The following is a 25,340-nucleotide window of genomic DNA, read 5'->3' on the forward strand; positions in this document are numbered from 1 at the left end:
TTATGGATTCACAAGTGACTGGCCTTGTTCAATCATCCTTCAACAGTATCACTCATTTAAACTTCTCTCAAAAATGTTATTTCCTGGCTTAAAACAACTCCTTTGCCTGGTTTCTACTCCAAACATGTCTTATCAACACTTGTACCAGCATATTAAGATACAAAATGTGGCTCTTATCTGAGGGCAACTCTTATGACAATAATTTTAGGCTGTAGATCGGCCACTATCTGGGGGCAACTATTGTAAGAGCCACGGCTATGAACCAGTCAAATATAATGAAGGTGCAGTGGACCCTAGGTTATCTGAAACCCAATGTGTCTCAGACAATGGTAAAAGTGTTCAGATAAATCAATTGTTTGTAAAACTGAAGTCTATACATTTATATCCAGAGCTCTATTGAAATTCTTTAATAGACATACATTTGTACTCAAAATATTCTAATAAAGCAGTTGTTACCAATTTAGGATAAATGAGGGTACGGATAAATGAGGGTTGGATAACTGACGGTCTAGTGTACTTAACTATTATACAAGAATAAATAACACAGCTCAAACAACCAGTAGTGGGTTGGACAGTTTACATTTGGAATAAGTTAAGTAACATTTGGTATGGTCCAAACTCTGATCAGAGAATAGAGGAAGTTATTTGAGACAATAGCACCCATCTAGCAATGTGGATACTACTTAGTGATAGTTCAAATGGTATGGTCAACTTGTTCAATCAACAATTGTTTCTTTGTTTCTAGTCTAGTGGCAGGGCATATTTATCATGTGTAAAGAGCATTAAAAACACCTCATATTTTCAAGTTTCTTCCTATAGTCAGGTATAAACTATATAAAGACACGTTCAGATGTATATATGGGTTAAGCAGGCCAATAGCTAGTTAGAGTTCTCAAGGTTATATTAGTCATTTTGCATACAGTAGTGTTACATAATGCATAACACTATTCTTCAAAATATTGTATTGGTGTCCATATGAAGATGGGCATGTGTATGTGTGTTGCATGGCCGAATATGACTTGCCCACCCAGTGCCCAGACATGGCAAAGTCACTACACAATGGTGTTGAAATGAAAAACAGATGCCATTTTTTTTAGAATCCAATCTTTGTATTCTCATAGAACATTCATCAATTTAGAGTCTAACTTATGAGTACCTGAAAAAGAAACACCAACAGTTTGGCCTAGAAATTTAGCATGGTTAATGTTACAGATGTTAATAGTGTTTCTATCTAGTCTGCCCCTCTGCATAGAGAGAGAGTCTGGTCACTTTCAAGGTGTCATTCAACAGTGATGTCACAATAATGTCAGCAGGGGTGTATGGAGGGGGGTTTCCAGGGGTTTCAGGAAACCCCTTTGGATTTTACACTGTACTTAAAACATTAAGAAATTGAAACTTCATGGTTCTAGAATCTGGAATCTGTTGTGGAACAGGATACATTTTAAACTTTTATCTTAGTTAAATAACAGTTTTTCACATGATAGCAACACTTATAGCATTGTTCTGAATTATGATTTTGGTGAAAAGATCGAGATACTCTAATAAAGCAGTCACAACTATTCTAATATAACAGTCACTTAGCTGTAGTGGAAACCTCTTTTCAAAATTCTGTGTACACCCCTGATGTCAGTAAGAATGGCACATCCAACAGCCACATAAAGTGAGTAGTTCTTAAAAACATCAGCGAACAGCTGTTAACCAAAGAGAACCAAAGATTCTTTCCATATGGATTAACATAACCAAGATTTCTTTCCATATGAATTAGGTAGCATTACCAGTTTTAAAAGTGTTACACCACAAATTTTGAATGTGAGAGTGACCAGACCCTTACTCTATAGAAAGGCAGACTAGTTTCTACAGTCAATAAAACTGTGTGCAGTACACAATGTGATGACCAATAAAATGAAGGGGTAAACAAGTTGAAATTCATTACAGATTTTTCTGCCTTCAATGCTAGAGATACAGTCAAAAATGTGAATGTGGAAATAAAAAAAGTTATATCATTGGAAAATCACTTCATATTATGTAGTGAAGCAACATTGTAAAAATTTAGTAGTGAATTGCTCTGCCATAATACTCACTATTTTTTGCAGTGAACGTCACTACTTGGTGGTCAATGTAGTGACGTTCACTACAAAATTAGTAGTGAACGTCACTACACAAAAATAGTGAGTATTGTGGCAGACATTAGTAGTGACGTTCACTACATTTAGTAGTGACATTCACTAGTTTGTTTTACTGTGAAGGAACAAACAAATTTTAATATATTGCTCTACTTAAATATCCAATATGCTTGACATTTCTCTTATATGTTCTCTTGGACCCTTTCCTACTCACCTTACAACACTTTTTCAGCTGTAAACTTTCTTGTGTCGTTTCTCCCTGCTCCTTCAGTCGCTGTCCTAGCTGGACGAGTAAAATTACACTTGGCTTTGGCTTTACTGGCCGAGTTCCTTACGCACGTGACACGCCCACTAAATCTCGATGTGTGGTATTCTGTTCATCCATCAACTAACAATTCCTTTAACTCGAAGTGTCTTCTCACTGAGCTTCTCAACTGCACTGAAGTAGTATCTAATGCCGGTTAAACGCACAGCGCATATCAACTAGTCGGTTGCTATAAGCTACAACCCGTTTTTCAAACCGGTTGTACGAGTTCGTTGCTAGGGACCGCAAAGTTATTTTGTTTGTTTATTGGACAGCGTTATTAGGAATAGTAAACTTCGCAACTACAGCAAGCAGAGATGAATCCATTTTTATTTTTTCCCTTCGTGTATTATTTATTTCATTACCGGTGAGTGCATATTTTTATGTGCACTAGTTTAGCCGTACATTATTTAATTATTTAAGACGTATTTTGACGAAAAAAAGTATTATTCTTATTACTTGGTTATGTAATTACTGCGCAGTCAGCCCTGCTGGTGTGCTCAGATTTGCCCAAATACATGCAACACAATTACAATGATTGTAGTCCGGTTCTAAAAATGTCAGCATCTGCAACTTCAATAAGATCTACTGGCAAAGAGTTCCAATCATTAATTGTTTTTGAAAAATTACTATTTTGGTGTGCTGTGGTAGATACGATAATGCAGGGGCGGATCCAGGGGGGGGCTTTGGGGGCTGAAGCCCCCCCCTTCATATTTAGGCTTTACTTGATCAATATGCTAAGTGTTATAATGAAATTTTGTCTTAGCATAATTATATGATCACTAGTAATACAAATACTCATAAAACCACCTTATAAACATCTTTCCAAGGTATTACCAGTGGGTTTATGCTAAAGTTTATACAACAAGGACCCGGATCAGCATTGGAGGTGTACAAGATCGAGATACTCTAATAGAGCAGTCAGCTAACTACTCTAATAGAACATTCACTGGAAACATGTAGTTGGTTCTGTTATGGAATTTTTCCAAATCTACCTGCACCTATACATACAATGAAGTGCATTGGTCTGTTTAAAGGGCTTCATTCATCTACTTGTGTAGTTAATATGTATGGCAATACTTAATTCAGGTACACCATTTCCATTGAAAATGTTCTCAGATTCAATCTTGTATTGTTCAAATTTCAAAATTTTCCACTTTCAACATTATTATTCTAGCATGCACCTATTCAGTGTTGTGCAATTGTGAGAGGGGAGCATCATGTACTTGGTTGTCTGTATCTACCCAAGCTTTTCCATGAGCAAAATGCTTCAGAGAGCCATACCTATAATCTAAAGGCAGTACATAAAATATCTATAGGCAGAAAATATTATGAATTTTATGTGGAAATGTCTCCAAATTGCAGTATTTTAGCAACTATTTTTCAAAATTTTCCTGGGGGGGGCATGCCCCCAGACCCCCCTAGTTCCAGCATGCTTTGCATGCTGGGATTTGCACACCTCTACCCAAGAGATTAGACCTTGAGGTAGCCCCCCCCTTTTATAAATCCTAGATCCGCCCCTGTAATGGACTTGGGGAAGAAGATAGTTTGTTGTTTTACTGAATGAAAAAGGTCACAGGTTGGTTTATATTGCTGTTTTGAATGTATAGTCACGTGGTGATGTCCAGACCATAGGTGTAGCGCTTAATTGATTCGGCCATTAGTGTTAATAGTATTCACTACTTTAGTTTATTCATGGCTAGTAAAGTAAGTACTTTAGTGCACTTGAATCGTCTTTATCAATGGCGGATTCAGAATGGGGCATTTGGGGCAAATGCCCCTCTCCCCTCACCTTGTGGAGGAGCCAACCAAGTTCTGATTAAAATATTAAGCTTTATGTCAGGCCAAGATCAGTTTATACAACTCATGAAAATATGTATATTAATACTATATTTTTACTAACATTTGTTACAAATTTGCCTGAAACCAAAACAAACCGAAGTCAAACTAGCTGTGAAATAGTCACCAGGAACCTTCGTGCGTACTAAGCGCCCCCAAAAATAATTATCGTGCTGCCGCTGTTTAAGGCATTCAGAGCTTTAACAGCTTTTTAAAGACTTCACAACTATCTGCAAAGGCCAAAATGTCAAAAGTCGACAGTGAGACACTACTAAGAGGTGATTTATTTATTTATTTATTGATTAGCAAAACCCATCAAGGGTATAACGCTAATGTACAAAAAGGTCATGTAAGTGATTAACTAGATAAATAATCCTTAAAAAATCTAAATTACATTTACTTAAATTCTCAATATTCAAGTTATTCCAGTCAGGGATTGTCCTTGGCAGAAATGAATAAAGATATCGGTCCGTTCTGGCATACTGTCGCATAAACTTTTGATCGTGGTTAGCCCTGGTAGTTGTTAAGGGGGATGGCACTGGCAAATACTGGGTAGGAATATGTATCGATAAAGTTCCACATGTAAGACTTTTTCAAAAACTTGAGCATTACAGAATTTGTCCACAACTTGTCAATTGGATAAAAGATTTTCTTGGACAAAGACAACAGCAAGTAGTTCTGAATGGTGTAACTAGTGAGCAGTGTGAAGTTATCTCTGGCGTACCGCAAGGTACAGTACTTGGCCCTTTACTATTTACTTGTTTTATTAACGACCTACCAGCTCTAGTGAACTCTCAGATACGACTCTACGCTGATGATATACTTATTTTTAGACCGATTTATTCAAATGAAGACACTTTAGTATTGCAGAGAGACCTTGATGCCATAGTAAGGTGGAGTGAAGACTGGCAAATGTTTTTCAACCTTAGCAAATGTGTACACCTCAAGATCACTAACAGGATATTAACAACTAACTCAACATATTTTCTGAAACAACATCAAATTTGTAGATCTACCAGTGCCACTTACCTGGGAGTAACAATAGATGAACACCTGAAATGGACAAACCATATCCAACATGTTACCTGTAAAGCAAACTCAGCCAATGCCTTTTTGCGACATAATATTAGCTCTTACACTCAACAAACTAAGAAGCTGTGTTATCTAGCAATGGTACGTCCTATCTTAGAGTATGCATCAACTGTCTGGTCTCCATACACTAACAGTAGCATCTACAAGTTAGAAATAGTCCAACGAAGAGCTGCAAGGTTTATTACAAACAATTATTCACCCTGGGCTAGTGTAACTGAGATACTAGATCACCTGCATCTACCAACTCTTGAACAGCGACGGAACAATTTGAAGCTAGTTATGATGTATAAAATGGTGCATAGACAAGTTCACATCGATAATGGAACTTATTTAATCCCAACAGCAAGCCAAACACGAGGTCACGATCAACGATTTTTGCAGCCACACTCCAGAATTGATTCCTACCTTTACTCTTATTACCCCTCTACAATTAAATTATGGAATAACCTATCTAGCAGTACTGTGGAATCACCTACCTTAAGCACATTTAAACAATGTATTAATTATAGCTAAGTACAATCACTACAATTTATTCTTAATTTAATCTGTTGTACTATATACTCCATATGGAGGTTTCTGTACAGTAAACAAATAATAATAAATAATATCAACTTGTTTACGAACTTAAATAGCAGAATTAAACGTGAATGTCTTCTACGATTCTCAAGCGATGGCCATTTCAACGTCATTAGCATGTCGGTTATACTGTGATTATTTGTTGCTTCAAAAATGCAGCAACTAACAAGAGAATCTGGCCCTCCCCAACCAGCTACAACTTGGTCTGTCTGTGCCCCTCCCCTTGCCAGCTCCTAGATCCGCCCTGTTTAAATTGCTGTTTTGACACCTATCGCGATGTCACACGTGCGTAGTGACTGGGCCGTGGCGCTTAATTGACTAGGCCATTATAACGCTGTAAACATATTCACTGCTTTAGTTTATTCATGGCTAGTATAGTAAGTACTTTATAGTGTCACCATAGATAGTATATACTAGTACGTAGTATATAATATCTATGGTGTCACTTAAGCTTCATTATTAGCTGTTCAGCTCGCATTGGGTTTCATGTGTTTATTTGTGCACTCACAATCGAAGCGATCTGCAGGCTCGTGTCGATACACTTACGTCGGGTCTCTCTGCAGCACCTTGTTTTTTTTGTTCTGTTTTTTACTGTAGGCTGATTTCTTTTCGTTTTCCGTTTCCCGTTTCGATTCCGTTTTTTATAAATATCCGACTATCTGTCACTAGGGGAGGTTGTTCACGCGTTAAAAGCCTATGATGTAAAATTACGCAACCAAACATTGTTCTAGGTGTTAAGACTTCTTTATGATTATGATTATGAAGTGATTTGGGTTGAGGCTTAGAAGCCTGTACACCCATTCAACTACATACATATACATACATAAATTAGATACAATAAACAAAAATTAACCATGAATATAATTATTACATTAACATACACTGCTTGAAATTTCTTTGTTTACTAGAGTGGTATATCCACAGTATATGGAACAGTTAATTGTTTGGTATTTTAGTAGTTTTTCAGTAAACCTGCATTCACTGATGTTTTACTGAGAGTTTAAAACTTAGTAAAACAATTGTGTTCCATATACTTAAAGTTACTGACACTTTACTATGGGTACAACTACAGTAAAGCAGCTTAACAAATTAGTAAACTAAGAACCTTCAAGCAGTGATAAATCTATAGTCATAAAAGTAATTATCTATAGCTGATTTAAAATTATTTAATAAAGAATTTTCTACAATATCACTCATAAGATTGTTCCAATCATTAATTGTGACCGGATCTTGGAAAACCTACCTTTTGGGCACAAGCAAACTTTTTGGGAATACTCAATTGAAACTTTCAACAATTTTTTCAATATTAATTTTTTTTTGCACATTTGGATAAAGCAACTATTAAACTTTCTTGTTGTGAAGTTTCACACCCATAGCTTCTTTTTCTTAGGAGATATGGATGATTATATCAAACCATGTAGTAATTTCACATAACAATTAACTTACAAATTGGGTGATTTGTTCAGGTGCTGGAATGGCTAAAACTTAGTCTTAGACAATAATACATGCCATTTAATTGCAGAAATGTACCAAGAATACTTCATTAAACTATCAGAAATGTGTTTTAAAGTATTCTAGATGGTAAAAATGGAATTATTGGTAAACAAAGTGATTTGTCACCATTTGTCACCCTTAATCGCTCACATAACTTAATACATTACCATAAAAGTTAGTTTGTAATGTACAGGAGAGTAAATTGGCCATATCTCAGGAATGCTTAAAGATATTAAGCTGAAATTTTGACAATAGATAGATGAATACCCAGTACTGTATTTAAGCTATAAAACAGAAAATTGACCAATGTGCCAAAAAGGTAGGTTTTCCACACTGCTTGAAGGTTCTTAGTTTACTAATTTGTTAAGCTGCTTTACTGTAGTTGTACCCATAGTAAAGTGTCAGTAACTTTAAGTATATGGAACATAATTGTTTTACTAAGTTTTAAACTCTCAGTAAAACATCAGTGAATGCAGGTTTACTGAAAAACTACTAAAATACCAAACAATTAACTGTTCCATATACTGGGGATATACCACTCTAGTAAACCAAGAAGTTTCAAGCAGTGCCAAGATCAGGTCACAATTACTCTAGTACCAAAATAGTTGACCCGACATGTAAGGTGGGCAGGGGGCTTAAGTAATTTATATGCGTAACCTCTAGTTTGTGTATTGTGGGAGAAAGTAAAAAAGTTGGAGTGATCCAGATTGAAGTAATCGTTCAACATCTTGAAAAGAAATATTAAGTCACCACGTCTGTGCCTGTACAAAAGAGATGGTAAATTCATTGATGTCAGTTGATCTATGTAAGACTTGTCTCTTAAAGATGGTACTAGTTTTGTAGCACACCGTTGCACACCCTCAAGTTTACATTGATCTAATACATAATGGGGTCCCCAAATTACATTTCCGCATTCTAATATTGGTCGAACCATTGATTTGTACAACCGTGATAGTACAAATTCATTCAAATCGATAAAGCTTCTTTTCATACAAGTCAATACCCTGTTCGCTTTCATAGCTACTTCAGAAGCGTGTTGGTGGAACTTTAAATTCGATAATACCCAAGTCCTTATGACAATTAACTGAGTCCAATGAGACACCATTAGCTAAGATAGTAGTCTCCAAAGCTGTGTGTGGCTCAACCAAAGTGAATCACTTTACATTTAGTAACATTGAACTTCAGTTGCCACACATCACACCATTTGGCTAGATTATCTAAATCAGTTTGGAGTTGTACATGGTCTGCCAATGTAGAAATGGTTCATATAAGCTTGGTATCATCTGCAAATAAAAACACATGACTTGAGATGGATTTCGGCATATCACTAACATAAATAAGGAAGAGAAGAGGTTCTAGAATTGATGCTTGTGGAACACCACTCTTCACATCTTGCCAACATGATTTTTCCCCATTTAAAACAATGCGCTGTCTCCTATTGGATAGAAATCCATCAATCCATCTAAGAAGGTTGTCTGTAATTCCATAGTGTTCAATCTTATACAATAAACGTTTATGTGGCACACTATCAAAAGCTTTCTGCAGATCCATAACATCAACAGGTACTCCACAATCAAGTGATTTTGTTAAAATATCCATAACATGAAGTAATTGGGTAGTGCATGAATGGCCCTCTAAAAAGCCAAACTGGTGGGATGTCAACAAGTTATTAGAGTTCAGATGTTCTAGTATATTAGTTTTAATAATGGATTCCATAACCTTAACTACTGTAGATGTAAGACTGACAGGTCTATAATTACATGCAAGATGTCTACTTCCTTTCTTATAAATAGGGGTAACAAAAGCAATTTTCCATTCCGATGGCAGAACACCAGACTGGAAAGACTTATTAAATAAAATGGACAGTGGAACTGATAGTTGGTCAGAAAATTCTTTGAATATACGTGGAGGCCAACGTATCCTCTGGACCTGGAGATTTATCTGTTTTTAGCCTATTCAATTTATCAATTACTAATGAAGCAGTTATTGTTATGTTTTCCAACTTTGGTACTGAAGCTCCTGGATCTAGGGCTGGAAAATAGGTTAAATTTTCATTAGTGAAAACACTCGCAAAATATGAAATCAATAATTCAGCCTTCTCTGGATCAGAAGTAGCTGTAGAACCATCAGGACGTTGGATACTATCAATATCAGATCTTGTTTTCATATTTGAGTTTACATAACGCTTTTAGGGCTTCTTCCAATGTTAGAGACTAGATGTTGTTCGTGATTAATCCTTAAATTTCTTGTTAAACGCCGAAGCTTATTTCTAGCTTCCTTATAAGCTTTGTAGTCATGGTCAGCTTTAGACAAGGTATAATTTTTCCACAATTTCCGCTTTAATTTCTTCATTCCGAATGCCTCAGGAGACATGTAAATATTTCTTTTCTTCCTTACTCCTGTTGTTAGTGGTACAAATTTATCAATACTATCTTGAAGTACTGTCTTGAAAAATCCCCATGCTTCTTGAGTATTCATAGACTCCATGATGTCAGGCCAATCGATGGTATGAAATGCTGCACGCATACTGTCAAAGTCAGCTCTGTTAACATTGTATCTAGGGGTGTGGTTTGGTTTGATGGTAGAATAGCAAGATAGGTGAAAACGAATGCATACATGATTACTATTTCCCAAGCCTGGAAGATAGTCAATGTGATTAATCATATCAGCTTCATTTGTAAACACAAGGTCAAGCAAACTGAGAGTAGTGCCTGGTCTAAAACGAGTTGGTTCTTGAATGTGCTGGAATAAAAAAGATCTTGAATAGTGTCTATGAAGGATTCAACATAAGTATTCCTTGGGTTCACTGACAAGTTAGACCAAACAATATCTTTCATACCCCACATATCAATAAATGAGTAAAATCATTCAATTCTTCCAGTATAGTACAAAGTGAGGATATATTTGTCTGCATAGCCTCGGAAGGGCTACGATAAATGGATCCCACCAACAGTTTATCTTGTCCTTGCAGATTAATATTTATCCAAACATGATCTTTAAAGCTATTGTTGTTAAAATACACTTGGCTAGCTGATAAAGTGTTGGATACATAAATTCCCACTCCACGAATACCCAGTGTAGAAGTCATATCAGAGTCAGGATCAAAATTTAAATATAATGAATAACCATGGATCATTAAAGAGGTCTTGTTAATAAAATATGAGTGATATTTAGGCAAAATCTCAGTAATTAATATCAGGTCAGGCTCACTGCCAGCAATGAGCATTTCTAGGTCATTTACCTTGTTCATAATCATAATGAATGATGATGCGTGACCAACCTCCTCTGATCTGTCACTACAAGAATTAATCAAAAGCCTTCTTAAAGCTTATGCTTACACTTAAATGCTTTTCTGAAGCTGGAGGAAACGTTTTCTGCAGGTAGAATAATGTCTAAACATGAAATGTTAGCGCACGTAATCAATTATAGTGGTAATGAATTTAGAAGTGGCAGGATAGGTGATGCGGGGGTGAAGATAAACCATAAATCAACCTTTATAGACCCCATGTGCACTAAAGCGTGGTCTGGCAAAAAGTTGTTACAACTTCAGATTTCATGATGATTTATGGGAGATTATGGAGGGAAATGAAAATGAAAGTATCGAGCGTAAACCTTCCCTAGGCTGGGTAGCTCGCCATGCTAGAAGTATATTATGTACTTTTACCGCACTCCTATGTTTTTCACATTTAAAAAATCCTAGCATGGAGCAAAGAGAGAAAGAGAATAAATGTCTTAATGATTAAGACAAAATATACATTACAAGCATACAGGGGCCTAGACACAGGGGTACCATGTGCTGATGGATCAGTACAGGAGCCCTGGCAAGACTTACATTAACTAAAGTTAAATTAAATTACAATACACCAAAAAAAATCTAAATAATTATATCTATATGTAATACTTAAAGTTTACCTAAGGTGGTCTAAAAGATCCCAGTCCGGGGAGGCTCTAGAATTAAAAATTCTGTAAGAACAGGACACAGTATGTTTTTGTCCTCAGAACTGGAGGATGCGACATTTCGATGATGCAATAAAGTGCCACGGGGACAGGGTCTATTGACCATGTACGCACTAAGGCAATACTACATCAATAAACTAGAAGCTATTCAGAAGCGTGCTGCTCGTTTTATTGTGTCAAATTACCGCAGATTAAGTAGTATATCACATATCCTAAATTCACTAAAGTTAAAATCCATAGTGTACCACCATACAAGGCTTCGTCTCTTGATGTTTTACAAGATTGTCAATCACCTAGTAGAGCTTCCTATCCCCAGTTATATTGTACATTCTACAAGATGTTTATGAGGAAACCAGGATAAATTCATCAAACCATCTGCTACTGTTGATGCATACAAATTTAGTTTTTACCCAAGATCAATTACCCTATGGAATCAACTACCAATCAATGATATTTTTCCCTAAATGATTTTGATAGTATTCTTCAATCAACACTGACACATTCAATGAAAAACAGTAATTAATAATCTAAAGACATTGTTTTTATACTCAAATTTGTGAGTTTTACAATCATAAATATATATACATATATATATAAGGCGTTGCACTTTATTACATCATCATAATAACGCATTCGCCATTTTTGAGGACTAAAACGTGCGCATTCTATACATTCGAATTTTCTTTAATACTAATACGAAGGAATCGTGCTAAAAGATAGAGTAGTGCTGGTATAAAGTAAGTTACTGGGTAATAGTATGTAACATATTTGCTGCATGGCGAGTTATTCGGCCTATAGGGAAGGTTTTTGCAATAGAACGCTCGATACTTTTGCCCTCACTTTTCTCGTAAACTATGGTGAATCTTGAAGCCGTAGCAACTTTTTTCCGGTTTTTCCAGACCACGCCTTGGCACGCACAAACGATTCTGGTAAATTTTACAAATATGCCTGCTGCCATTTTCCCAAGGGTTCGCGGAACAACTCGCACACTGTAGTATAGAGCAATTATGGACCTTGTGCGTGGCAAGGCGTAGTCTGGTAAAATTTGGAAAAAGTTGCTACGGCTTCAAGTTTCACGATAGTTTACGAGAAAAGTGAGAGCAAAAGTATCGAACGTTCTATTGCAAAAACCTTCCCTAGGCGGAATAACTCGCCATGCACCAAATATGTTATATACTTTTACCCAGTAACTTACTTTATAACAGTGATACTATATTTTTTAGCACGATTCCTTCGTATTAGTATTAAAAAAATTTCGTAGGCATAGAATGCGTAGGTTTTTTGCCCTCAAAAATTTTTTTAACGTAACTTTATTCTAATAAATCTAAATCTCTATAAATAACTATTACAATTATAAACAACTATTACAACTACATAAACTACAGCTAGCTACAGGGGGAAAACTATTACTAGGGGAAATTGCCGAAAAGGGGATTGTCATCATCATCCGAGCCCTGAAGGGCCCAGTACCTCAAGATCATCTTAGCATTGTTGGACCACAGTTGCACAGACAGTTGTTGTAGCAAGTTCTTTCTAGCAACTTTCCAAGGGACATCGCTGCGAGGAGTGGTACGGTCAGCTATAATGGTGGATGCGTTATTTTGATGATGTAATAAAGTGCCACGCCTTGGCACGCACAAGGCCTATAGCTAATTGCGCGTGGTAAAGTGGCTGTAGCTACATTATGGTCACTTTTAAAATGCAATTAATGGTTATTGTTATTAGAGCTTTACAGTGACCAGCACCATCTACCGTACGTAGGCAGGGAAAGTTATGCGTGGAAAAACTTCGCGAATGGCACTCAACTCTGTATACCGGCGGAAAAGTTTCGCGATGCTGATTGTGCTTACTAATATCTTACTGTACAAATACAAGCATGCAGACAGTGTAGCAAGTTAATCGGGGTAAAAGTTTCGCGATGGTTATTGCAATCGCGAAATTCGCGAAAAATTTCCCGCGCGTAACTTTCCCCACCTAAGGTAGCTATAGTTTTCGATTTCACGCAGACTGAACAATTAATCGAATTTGAATTCCTTACTTGGTTGCAAAGTATGTGACATAACCACTGATTTTTCCACATATATCACAGATGTCTTTTATGACGGACTTCACTTTGTCTAGTACATCCTTTTTGAAATCATTGATAGGTTTTAGTGATTTATTAACGGTTCCAGCGTAGTCTCTTAAAGCCTTTCCCAGTGTATCGAGAACTTCTCCAATGGCAGGGATTTCAGTAAGAGCAAAGCAAGCATCCCCTATATCTCTTGCGGCCGAGACACTGTCGTTCAGGGACTTAATAAAATTTTCGATTTTATCAATGTAACCATTTACTTTCTGTAGATCGTCATTTACTGTGTTTATCGGTGACGTCACTTTGCTTGCTAAAGCAGCTGCTGCATTAAGCAGATCTACCGCCTCTTCTAGTGGATTAGTTTGCGACATAGGATCAACGGATTTGGCTTTTGCTTCTAGTTTGCGTTTCTTCGTCTGTCAAGTGATCGGTTCATCGACTACGACTTAGCCACTACTGACCGTGATCTGCATGCGAAACGCGCAATTTATACAGAACAAGTTTGCTTTGCGCACGTGCAAGAATACTATGCGCCAATATAAGTCTTCAAAAGTGAAATATTTTTACAATCACCTAGCTATAACGGTGAGATTCGCACATCCGGATTACAGTGTTCTCAAGTTGAACTATAGATCTCGAACTAGACTAGCTATGTCTACTCCAGTGTAAGTGAAAGGTGACTAGTTAAGTAATAATTCTTCATTTTCATATGCCACTGCAGCAAATTAACGCCACAACAACAACAAGATTGGGAAAAGAAGTTGAAGCAATATGCTTACATCATTACTACCACTTGTGACGTGCTTTTGGGCATAGACAAGCTGGTCATGGAAAAGCTCAAAGGAGAACCGTTGGGCATAACTGACGCCACAATACGATCTATCTACGCTGGATTGGCAAAAGTCTTTACCATGCTGCAGGATGCCTACAAGCAAGTACAAGCTGGTACAAAGCCAGATTTCATTAATGAATTGCCTTTCCCTGATCCACTGCCAGCATTACCTGCTAATCCCACCGAGTTTCCTTCGTGGTTCATGATTGCATGGAAAACTGTTGAGAATACTTTGAATGCGCTGGCCACAAGGAATTCCAAAATTGCTGAATTTCTTCCACCAGTTGAGGCAGCTGGAGATGAACTAGTGAAAGATCTAGAGAAATATTTCCCCTCTAAGACCGATAGCTTTACCAGTGCAGCAGCTGTGTTAGACTTTTCTGGAGTTGATAAATTTCCTGAGCTTTCAGATACACAGTAAGTACTAGTATTTAATAGTATTTGTATTAGGTAAAGAAGGCTCAGAGAGGCTGTAAAGCCTGATCTTTACAAAAAATAGTTACTAAGGCCGTACAAAGTCAATTATGTTTCTGGTCCTACCAATTCCCCAAAATTGACCAGGTGACCAGGATTTTTTTTGCAACTTTTGGATGTGGTACACTAAATTTGACATAGCAGTACATGGAATTATAGGGAAAACCAAAGTTATTGTATTAAGTTAGTGCATCTTTATAAGGAAAGAGTGTTTACAAGACATGAAAACCTTTCAATGGAGATAAAATATTACAAATTATTGTATGGTGGTTGTGCAATTCATTCAGAAAAAAAATGACCAGGAAGGGAACCAGAAAAATATAATTAACTTTTCATGGCCTAATATTGAATTACGAAAATATTAACATTCAATCATGCTGGTGTGTTAGCTATAGAACGTATTTGATAAAATTAAGTACAGCTACTTTGCATATGTATACGTAGGTGTATATAGTACATAATTTGTACTGTTACTGTGGCTACATTAACTATGTACAATGATTGCAGGAAACTGACTCCAGAGCAACAACAGGATTGGGAGAAAAAGTTGATGCAGTATGCTTACATTGTGACAATCACCTGTGATGTTCTTATGGGGATAGACAAGATTGTCATGGAAAAGCTTACGGGAAAGCCATTAGGCATTGTGGACTCCACAATTCGAGCTGTCTATGCTGGATTATCAAAAGTTTATACCATGTTGCAGGATGGCTATAAGCAAGCACAAGCTGGTCAAAAGCCTGATTTTACAAATGAGCTACCTTTTCCTGACCAACCCTCTCCACTGCCTGCTAATGCCAAAGATTTTCCCTCTTGGTTCATGGTGGCGTGGAATACTGTTAAGAATGCTCTAAACCTGCTGGCTGCAAGGAATCCCAAAACTGCAGAGTTTCTTCCACCAATTGAAGCAGCTGGAGATGAGCTTGTTAAAGACCTGCAGCAATATTTCCCTAGTCAAGACATTTATGCCATGAAAGCATTCCCTGAAATCCCAGGTCCAATTTAACCTTTGACTTTCAGCTGAAATGCAACTGACACTTGAAGCTAGTTTTGTTTTTGTTGACAATTAGCTTTTGCTGTAGTTTCAAATAATTTGCATATAATTTGCATATAATGTTGATGTGATTGAACAAGATGCAATTGTTATGACTTAATTATGCAATACGGTTGTCAGAGTAATTAACAGTTGTAGCTAAACATAAGTACTGTAATTATGCTATCCCATTGAGCACAATTATGTAATTATGCTATCCCATTGAGATGGAATACAAGGTTATTGGTGGAAGAAAATGATTTCTACTCATGAATTTTTATGTTCACACTTTTGTCAACTCCTTACTGGTGATGTAACTGTACCCGCATTGTGGTTCCTGCATGGCAGGATGTTCCTTTTGCCCAAGTGCAAAGATTTGTCCATTCCACAGAATTACCGCCCTATTACCTGCTTAAATATTGTTTATAAATTATGGACTGGTTGTTTATCATCTCTGATGTTTGACCATTGTGAACAATATCAACTGATCCATCCAGCTCAAAAGGGGTGCTCCAGAGGCCAGTATGGCTGTGTTGATCATCTTTTGTTGACAAATAGTGTGTGACACCAGGTACGCAGTAAGTATCGTTCTTTGTCTGTGGCATGGCTAGATTACCATAAGGTTTATGACTCAGTGCCTCACAACTGGCTTCTGGAGTGCCTCAGACTTTTTCATTTTCCAACTTTGTTGATTACATGTATAGAATATCTGATGCCATTGTGGGGAACCTCCTTGTTTCTTTGTTCACCTGATAAAGCACCCTTGAAATTATCTGATGTCTCAGTGAAGTGTGGAATCTATCTGGGAGACACACTGAGTCCATTGTTATTCTGTTTGTGTTTGAATCCCCTAAGCTATATATTGGATGGTTTGAAGGATTATAAGATCTAACCAACAGGAAATGTGACTCATTTACTTTATAGGATGACTTAAAGCTCTTTGCCCAGAATGACACTGGTTTACAGAAAATGGTGGATTTGGTGAGAAAGTTTTCAGATGATAATGAAATGTCTTTTGGCATCAGTAAGTGTGCTAAGTTAACTGTGAAGCGAGGAAAACCTATGACTACTGGTCCTGTTTTGATGATTGAAGATGAGATTGGTGAACTGGCCTATGGTGAGACCTATCACTACTTGGGTTTCCCTGAGTCTGCGGGAGTTGATCATGCCAAGCGTAAAGAGACTATATCTGCTGAAATGTTGAGGAGACTTAAATTAGTGTGGACGTCACTGCTTCATGGTAGGTTTAAAGTGCAGGCCACTAATGGTTATTGTGTTTCCTTACTTTCCTATGGTTTTGGAACTGTTGAAGCTGAACTTTCACACTTTGATGTGTTAACATGTAAGGTTATGACCACTGCAAACAGTTATCACCCTCCTTCTGCAATTGAACGTCTATACTTACCCCGTCATATGGGAGGTCGTGGTTTGGTGAACATCGAACATTAGTACCAGCGTTGGCTGTTAATGCTTACTCGACACCTTCAGATGTCATGTGACCCTTTGGTGAGAGAGTGTTTTAGTATAATTTCTCAAATGCCATCTTCTAAGTTGCTACTATATCCAAAGCTGAGATATTTGCTGTGGACTTGGGGTTGGACAACTTATCATGTTTACCTACTGGACAACTTAAGAGTATTATTTGGTCTGCGCAGCGGCAGAAACGTGTTACTAGACTGTGTGAGAAGCCTCTTCATGGCAAGTTTTTTACTTATATAAGATCAGACAACATCATTGCCAGTCATAGTTTTCAGTGGTTAAAGCACTCCCTTCATAGTGAGTCTGAGAGTTCAGTATTTGCAGTACAAGATCAGGTGTTATGTACCAGAGTGTACCAGTCTAAAATAATGAGGTTACCTGTTCCCTCTTTATTGTGCATGTGCCAGTTTTACTTTGAACACGAAGAGACCATTCGGCATGTCCTGGCTGGGTGCCCCATTTTAGCTAAAACCAGCTACATCCAGTGCCATAATATGATAGCCAGTGTAAGACTTTTAGCTTTCCGCTCTCTGCTAACAGTTGGTTCTCTCATCAGCCTTTACCTGTAGTAGAAAACAATGATACTAAAATTTTATGGGATTTTGGAATATTTTCTAATATAAGAATTCCAAATAACAGGCCTGATATTGCTTTATTTCTGAAAAAGATCCATCATATATTGTTTGTTGAAATTTCCTGTCCAGCTGATGTCAACGTGCTTGAAAAGGAGGATGAAAAGATTTCCAAGTATTTACCCCTTGCCAGAGAAGTTTCCACTTGCTACAGCCAGCCCGTTGAAGTTATCCCAATTGTTTTGGGACATTCTGGTGTTGTTTCGTGTTGCCATCAGAAGTTTCTGAAGTTACCATGTTACTATGATAGTTTATTCCAGCAGCTCCAACAAGCAGCATTACTTGGAACTATCTCTATTATTAGGGACACTAATTTTCATTTTGGTGTGACTTAAGCTTTTTTGCTCGTGCACCAAATTTTTTCTGTACATGTGTAATCATTTTAATGACAAGCAGTAGCAGTAGTAGTAGTAGTAGTATTAGCAGTAGCAGTAGCAGTAGTAGTAGCAGTAGCAGTAGCAGCAGTAGTAGTAGTCTGTACAAATGTACATGTGTAATTCTTAAATGAAACCAAAGTAGTAGTAGTAGTAGTAGTAGTACATGCTCTCAGTTCCTTTCTGTACAAATGTGTGTACATGCTCCACTACTAAGGGAATAAAATCAGCTCCCACCTTCATTACAGCTGCTAGATGTTTCTCATCCTTGGCTAACTCTCCAGCTGCAGCAGCCACCCCAGCACAAGAAGTAGAAGAGGAAATATAAGCAGGCTGAGTAGTACTGCATATGGAGGCATCAAAATAGGCAGAGCGACCATTCTGGAAGTCAGGGTGGAAGATATCACCAGGGTATAAGCCATCATTATAAGAAGCATGCTGCTCCGTAAGAACATCAGGGTGATCTTGTATAAAGGATGTCGACCAGGGTATCATGATGACAGATTCTCATTGGACCATGAGAACAGCCTAACAAATGATCACCAAAGAAATCTATAGGAGAGAGGCAAGTACACAGTGGAGAATAAATAACGCAACTCCTAGCCACAGATGTAGGCCTACAACAAATTCAGATCTAGGGATGACTAATCCTAGACAGGCTTGAGGAATAGCCTTAAGCCAACCACTACTAGTACCTGAGGAATGTTCCAGGGCAGTCAAACGAGCCTGATCCCTAATACTGAAAGATGCATACAAATCACCAAACAAACATTGATCTAAAAATGCTTGCAAATCTTGCTGAGAAACTGATGAGATGGAACAATCACTGGGAAAGTCAGAAAATACAGCGGCAGCAGCCCCTTCATCAGGAAAACTAAGCTGGTCTGCATCAATAGAAAGAAGGGTTGAAACTAAATCACGGGTACTGTTACAAGAGTCTAAAAAGGTAGCCGGAGCAGAAAGGACAGATTTGCATAAACCTAACCCACTTAAGCAAAAAGGTAGAGTGGCTTGGAACCAAGAGTGATCAGAAGGACTACATACACTGCATGATATGACTAAGACAAGTGCAAAGATTATGGTAAAATTGACAAAGAAAAGGCCTCAGAACAGAGGGTGGTACAGTTCGGAGTAAGTGAATAATTTTACAGCTACTGAGGCAACTACATAAGAGATGGAGACTTGAGGGTCATCTAACACAGCCGTTTGTCATTTCACTCCTGAGTTTTTCCATCCACTTGATGATGTCCTGAGCCTTCGTTTTCTTCCTGCAATGACTGGCCGACCAGCATTTGGTTCCATCGAACGAGAGCTTCTTTCACTGCCTGCCCGCCTTGGAGGGCTTGGTGTCATTATTCCAACCGTTCACTTTTCCTCATCATTTTTATCCTCTAGCCGTGTTGCGGCTCCTCTAGTTGACCATCTTTTAAGAAAATGTACCTCTTGTTCCTTAGATGTATATCAGCATATATACCAGTGCAAGCTTGATTTACGGGTCTCACGCCGAAATGATCTATCTACTCAAGCAGACTTGCTTTGTGATCAACTGTCTCCACAATTGCGACGTGCCTTTGAAGCTGCATCAGAGCAAGGCGCATCGTGTTGGTTAACAACGCTACCTATTGCTGAATATGGGTTTGCCTTAAGCAAGGGGGAGTTTCATGATGCCCTGTATTTAAGATTTGGATGGCAACCTGCTAACTTGCCTCAGACATGTGTTTGTGGTAAACCCTTTTGTGTGGAGCATGCCTTTACTTGTCCCTGTGGCGGGTTTCCATCTATCCGCCACAATGAAGTCAGAGATTTAACTGCAAGTCTGTTGAGTGAAGTGTGCAGTGATGTTGGTGTTGAGCCTGCTCTCCAGACTCTTGATGGTGAGCCATTGCAATTCGCTACTGCCAATAGTGAAGATGGTGCCCATCTTGATGTTGTTGCCAGGGATTTTTGGGGTAAAAATAGGCAGCGTGCATTTTTCAATGTCAGGGTTTTCCACCCTTTTGCGCGCTCTTATTTTCACTCCCAATTGTCCAGATGTTACCAGCTTCATGAACATGAAAAAAGACGGGCATATGATGAGCGTGTTAGAGAGGTTGAGAGAGCTTGCTTTTCACCATTGGTGTTTGCAGCTACTGGTGGCATGGGGCCCACTGCTACAACAGTTTTTAGGAAGCTTGCTTCAATGTTGGCTGAGAAGCGCAGCATTAATTACAGCAAATGCTATTCTGGCTGCGATGTAGGGTTTGTTTTTCATTGTTAAGATCTGCAGTGATGTGTTTGAGGGGTCATCGCTCTTCAGTTGGCCGTCCATCAACTACTAATATTGATCTGGCCTACTCCGAGGGTCGCTTGGAGTCTGGCGGCCTTGTTTGATTACTGGTATTTCCAGCTGTCCAGCACTTTAACACCTAGTGTTGGGGGTGGTGGCAAGAGCAGTCCATCTAGCCCGGGGAAAAAAAGTCATCTAACACAGCCAGTTTATCCTGAGTTACAGCCACCTTATCCAAACGAGAAGAAAGAAGAAGTTATCATCACCCCAAAATGGAGAACCCAATAGTTCCAAGCCAGCTGGTAACCTGCTTAATATCGGAAGGAAATCCAGAAAAAGAGGGGTCACCTGAAGGCAAAAACAACTCACATTTGCACAAAAGACCAAAATCAGGTCCACGAGATGTGAAGAGAGACAAAAGGGAAATTAAACAGGACAGTGTGCCCACAAATGTACCATCATCAAGCTACTAAAGATTTAGCTTAACAAGGTCACGAAGGTGAACAGCATCAATAAATTGTAGAATAACAAGAGAAAATAGTAGGGGGCCTAGAGGATCACCCTGTTGTACCCCTGTTGCATCTCTAAATATTGAATGCAATGTGCTCTAAATTTCAGCAAGCAAGACCATAGATAATGGCAAGACCAAGTTTCTGTTTATAAGCGCGGTATTTTTTCGGCACCTCGAGGACTAGTTGCGAGTAGTTGATGAAGATCTCTTGAGTGCTGACGATTCCCAGTGACCTCACACCATATGCTACCTCGATGCTGGATATAGTGCGACGTGTAAAATTGTTTGGGGCCAACGATATTATGGAGTGACACACTGCAAAGTGATCTTCGTTTCTGTTCACAGAATAAGATCTCTCTAATATCTGAATCCCAGTGGTGGACACAGGGGGATTGCAACGGTTTCAGCTGAAACCCTTCTGAATTGTGCGCGCCCCTCAAATTACTTTACGATTCGGTGTGGGTGATAAAATCACCAGGAGTTATACATAGTGTGTTATATTGGGACTTTTAGTTTTGTCTTTAACGTCACTGGCAATAATTCCATTACGGCGTTTTATAGTGTTAAGCGCCTCTAAAATAATTATCATTTTAATGAATGGAAGTGCTTTTTTGCTTCAAAACTTTCTGTGAAGGCCTGGATTCGTAAGATTAAACTGTGAAACAGTTATTTTTGCTGAGTCACTGCTAGCTAGATATCTATGTAACTGAGCTAAGTTAATATTCACCCCAGCTGGACTACATACACTTCTCAGTCTGAGATCGCAGTTATTGAAAACTTCCTAAACCTGAAACCTCCTCTGAAAATTTCTAGACCTGCCACTGAATCCACATATTATACTTTTATCATGATACCATCTGATAACGTTATCTATGCACTGTTAGCTAAGTCATGGAACACTCCATGCAGCATCTGACAGCAAGATTTATGATAGCATATAGACCTTATTCACCGAATTAATTTCATAGCGCTTATAACCCGTTGCGAAGGAGTTGTCCGCCAATATTCGCCATTTGCAGTACCAAAACCATAGTAACATCACAGTTGTCCGCCAAGTTCGTCATTTGCAGTACCATAACTATGGAAACATGATAGCAACCGTTGTGTTCGCCCAGGTTTAGAACTCAAAATGGCGTCCGAAAAGCCATTACCATGGTAAGTAAAGAGCCTTGTATGGCTCCGCGTGACATCTGAGTGCGCTTACTTTTCTAAATGAATATGGTCCCATATAGCCTAAATATTTCGAGGTTTAGCAATGTTGCTAAAAATAAAATTTTCGCGGATTTGCAAACACTCCCAAAATGTATTAGACTATATGGAGGTCTAAATTTTTCAAAGCTAAAATTTTCGCTGATAACCCCCAAAACCGTGAAATCAGCGAAAATCCCCCCCCCCCCCTCGAAATATTTAGGCTATACGGTCTATTCTATCTATGATTTAATTATTATCTCACTTGCAAATCAGGATAGTTTAATAATTATTGATTGTGGTTTCTATTTTATTTAGTTGTTGAAATCTTTAATATTATGTCTGAGAGATTGTATTCAAAAGCGATGTAGTAATGACAATGATCTTCCCTCCTGGATGATGTAGGCAGTCGCGGTATATAGTGCCTTTCCTCGTGCATGCAATTCTGATTCAGTGAGTATTACAGACGGTACGGTCAGTCAAGTTCCGCCCCAAGGCGTTCCTGTTATTAGCTATTATTATTGTCTACTGAGCAGTCAGTCCTGCTCAACTTGGCCCTGCTGGTGGTCCCTGTAGAAAGAAATCAAAGTAAGTAATAGCTAGTTAAATGTAAATTGATTGTAAATAACATAGCCAAGAAGCATGCAGGCTGTATCAGGGATAGATCCTTAAAAATTCATCGGGTTGATGCAGTTTTTTCCTAATCGTTCAGCCAGGCACGGACGAAATTAATCTATTTCTGCCGAATTTTTTGGGAATCTACGGTATCCTTCTTTGAGATTAAAGGTAGTTAATTTTTGGCTTGTATTTTGCTCAAATCCATGTTTAGTATAGTGGGATAGATTAAATCCTAATAGCTAATGGCTAATGTGATGAGCTATAAACAAATGAGATGATTTGACATCACTATACTACAAAGTATTTTGTTGTTACCTGTCAGCCTATAGACTACTGTACACTGTGATAACAATTGTACATGCAGACCTTTGCTTGTCTATAAAATATTCACCACTCACATGTAAGTAAGGTTCATTGGGTATTTACATTCAAACCGTTTTCTTGATTGTCTGGTGGTAATAAGGTGAGCTAGTTAATTTTTCCTTATCTGATGCTCTTTTATTCTTTTGCTGTTATTCATGTACCTTGTTGTCTGTGTTTATCATTCTACTATGTGTACACATAGTGCATTTCATTTACATGCTTTGCATTCTGAGTTGGCTGGTTAATGTTTATGCTGTTACATATATGGTCAGTGCAGGGTGATTTAGTGAATGCTACTTTGTCAAAAGAGAGTAAGTTGATAAATGCTCTCCTATGTGGCCACACTATGTGGCAGTTTCCTTCAATGGGGTCTCTCTCATAATCTTTCACTGTCTCATAATGATGATAAACCATAAAAGAGTTTTGTTTATCTGAAATCTGGATGCTATATATTATGGTTATATTGAGACCAAAGAATGAAACACTCCTGAAGTACTGACTATCTGCAGCTGACAGCAGCTTGTGCTGCAGCCTTTAGATTACCTATGTACCATACTGGTAGCTATTGTAAGTGAAAATAAATAAAAGGGCAAAAGGAAAAACCCTCCTACCACAAGGTTCAAACCGCAGGCCATGTTGACTGTCACACCCAGTCTTCCTCCAGCAGGGACATAATTTCACATGTCTCTTTGATAAACAGCGTATTATAGTTTCAGTTGCTGAGTCTATATACTGCATCACAAGGTGGTTATGTATTATTGTTTTAATTGTGGACAACTTGGTTTTTGTTAGCAGATGCTTACTACCCCGTAGTAGTACAAAATCTATATTGATGTCTATGCACAAGTATACGGCTCTCATGGGAGTTCATATTTCCAATGTGGTTGTTAGTGTTTGTATGCTCTCTTGTGAATATTAGCATAAGTAAAATAGCTGTAAACAACTTTGGCACATAATATATTTTTATTTATGGGTATGCGGTGAGCTGGTTAATTTTTCCTCATCTGAGGTTCTTTTATTCTTTTGCTGTTATTCATGTACCTTGTTGTCTGTGTTTATCATTCTATTATGTGCACACATAGTGCATTTCATTTACATGCTTTGCATTCTGAGTTGGCTGGTTAATGTTTATGCTGTTACTAGGGCTGGGAGATTATATCGATTGTGGGATTAATCGTGATCGTCTCTGAACATTGTGATGTTGATATGTAATATAAATAATCGGGATGTTGTGACATCACATGCAATAAATTCAAAATGGTGGCACATACTGTTGTGGAAGAACACAATCCAGAAAACAAGCCTAAACTTCTGAGACAGTTCATTATATTGTGAATAAATCTTACTGCCTAGTTAAAGCTTAACCTGTTAGAATACTATTATTCATTATGCTGTTTGTATTAAACTGTTAACTGCCTATGGCCTTAATTGTGTTGAACAGTTGTACACAATTTTGCTGTGTATTGTTAAAATAAATAATTCATTCAAGGTTGCTATGGATGCATGACATCATGATAGTATCATAATCGTGATATGTTGCATCCTACAATCGTGAAAGTAGCAAAATGTCACAATCACTCAGCCCTAGCTGTTACATATATGGTCAGTGCAGGGTGATTTAGTGAATGCTACTTTGTCTGTCAGAAGAGAGTAAGTTGATAACTGCTCTCCTATGTGGCCACACTATGTGGCAGTTTCCTTCAATGGGGCCTCTCTCATAATCTTTCATCATAATGATGATAAACCACAAGAGAGTTTTGTTTATCTGAAATCTGGATGCTATATATTATGGTTATATTGAGACCAAATAATGAAACACTTCTGAAGTATATGCTGCAGCCTTTAGATTACCTATTTAACATACTGGTAGCTACTGTAAGTGAAAATAAATAAAAAGGCAAAAGGAAAAACCCTCCTACCACAAGGTTCAAACTGCAGGCCATGTTGACTGTCACACCCAGTCTCAGTAGGGACATAATTTCACATGTGTCTGTACTGTGATAAACAGCATATTACAGTTTCAGTTGCTGAGTGTATATACTGCATCACAAGGTGGTTATGTATTATTGTTATAAATCTGGACAACTTGGCTTTTGTTAGCAGATGCTTGCTAC

At 38.0% G+C, this 25,340-nt stretch overlaps 2 protein-coding genes across 3 annotated transcripts in view; one reads left to right on the forward strand and one right to left on the reverse strand.

Moving 5' to 3' along the window:
* Positions 1 to 13,927, reverse strand: part of LOC136263448 (uncharacterized) — a 34,956-nt gene extending 21,029 nt beyond the window's left edge. Inside the window, exon 1 of the mRNA XM_066057974.1 lies at positions 13,424 to 13,927. Coding sequence (XP_065914046.1) covers positions 13,424 to 13,827 — 404 coding nt within the window. The 5' untranslated portion in view covers positions 13,828 to 13,927. The remainder of the gene's footprint in view (positions 1 to 13,423) is intronic.
* Positions 13,928 to 14,009: 82 nt separating this feature from the next.
* Positions 14,010 to 15,916, forward strand: LOC136263449 (uncharacterized). Of its 2 annotated transcripts, none has more exons than XM_066057975.1 (3): positions 14,010 to 14,121; positions 14,178 to 14,705; positions 15,270 to 15,916. In XM_066057975.1, exons 1-3 carry the CDS (start codon positions 14,108 to 14,110, stop codon positions 15,766 to 15,768), a joined length of 1,041 nt encoding a protein of 346 aa, XP_065914047.1. In that variant the 5' UTR covers positions 14,010 to 14,107; the 3' UTR covers positions 15,769 to 15,916. The 2 variants fall into 2 exon arrangements, with proteins under 2 accessions (XP_065914047.1, XP_065914048.1); XM_066057976.1 differs by having other exon boundaries at positions 14,030 to 14,132.
* The last annotated feature ends 9,424 nt before the right edge of the window (positions 15,917 to 25,340 follow it).

This window comes from Dysidea avara, chromosome 8, assembly GCF_963678975.1.
Source record: "Dysidea avara chromosome 8, odDysAvar1.4, whole genome shotgun sequence".
Classification (NCBI taxonomy): Eukaryota; Metazoa; Porifera; class Demospongiae; order Dictyoceratida; family Dysideidae; genus Dysidea; species Dysidea avara.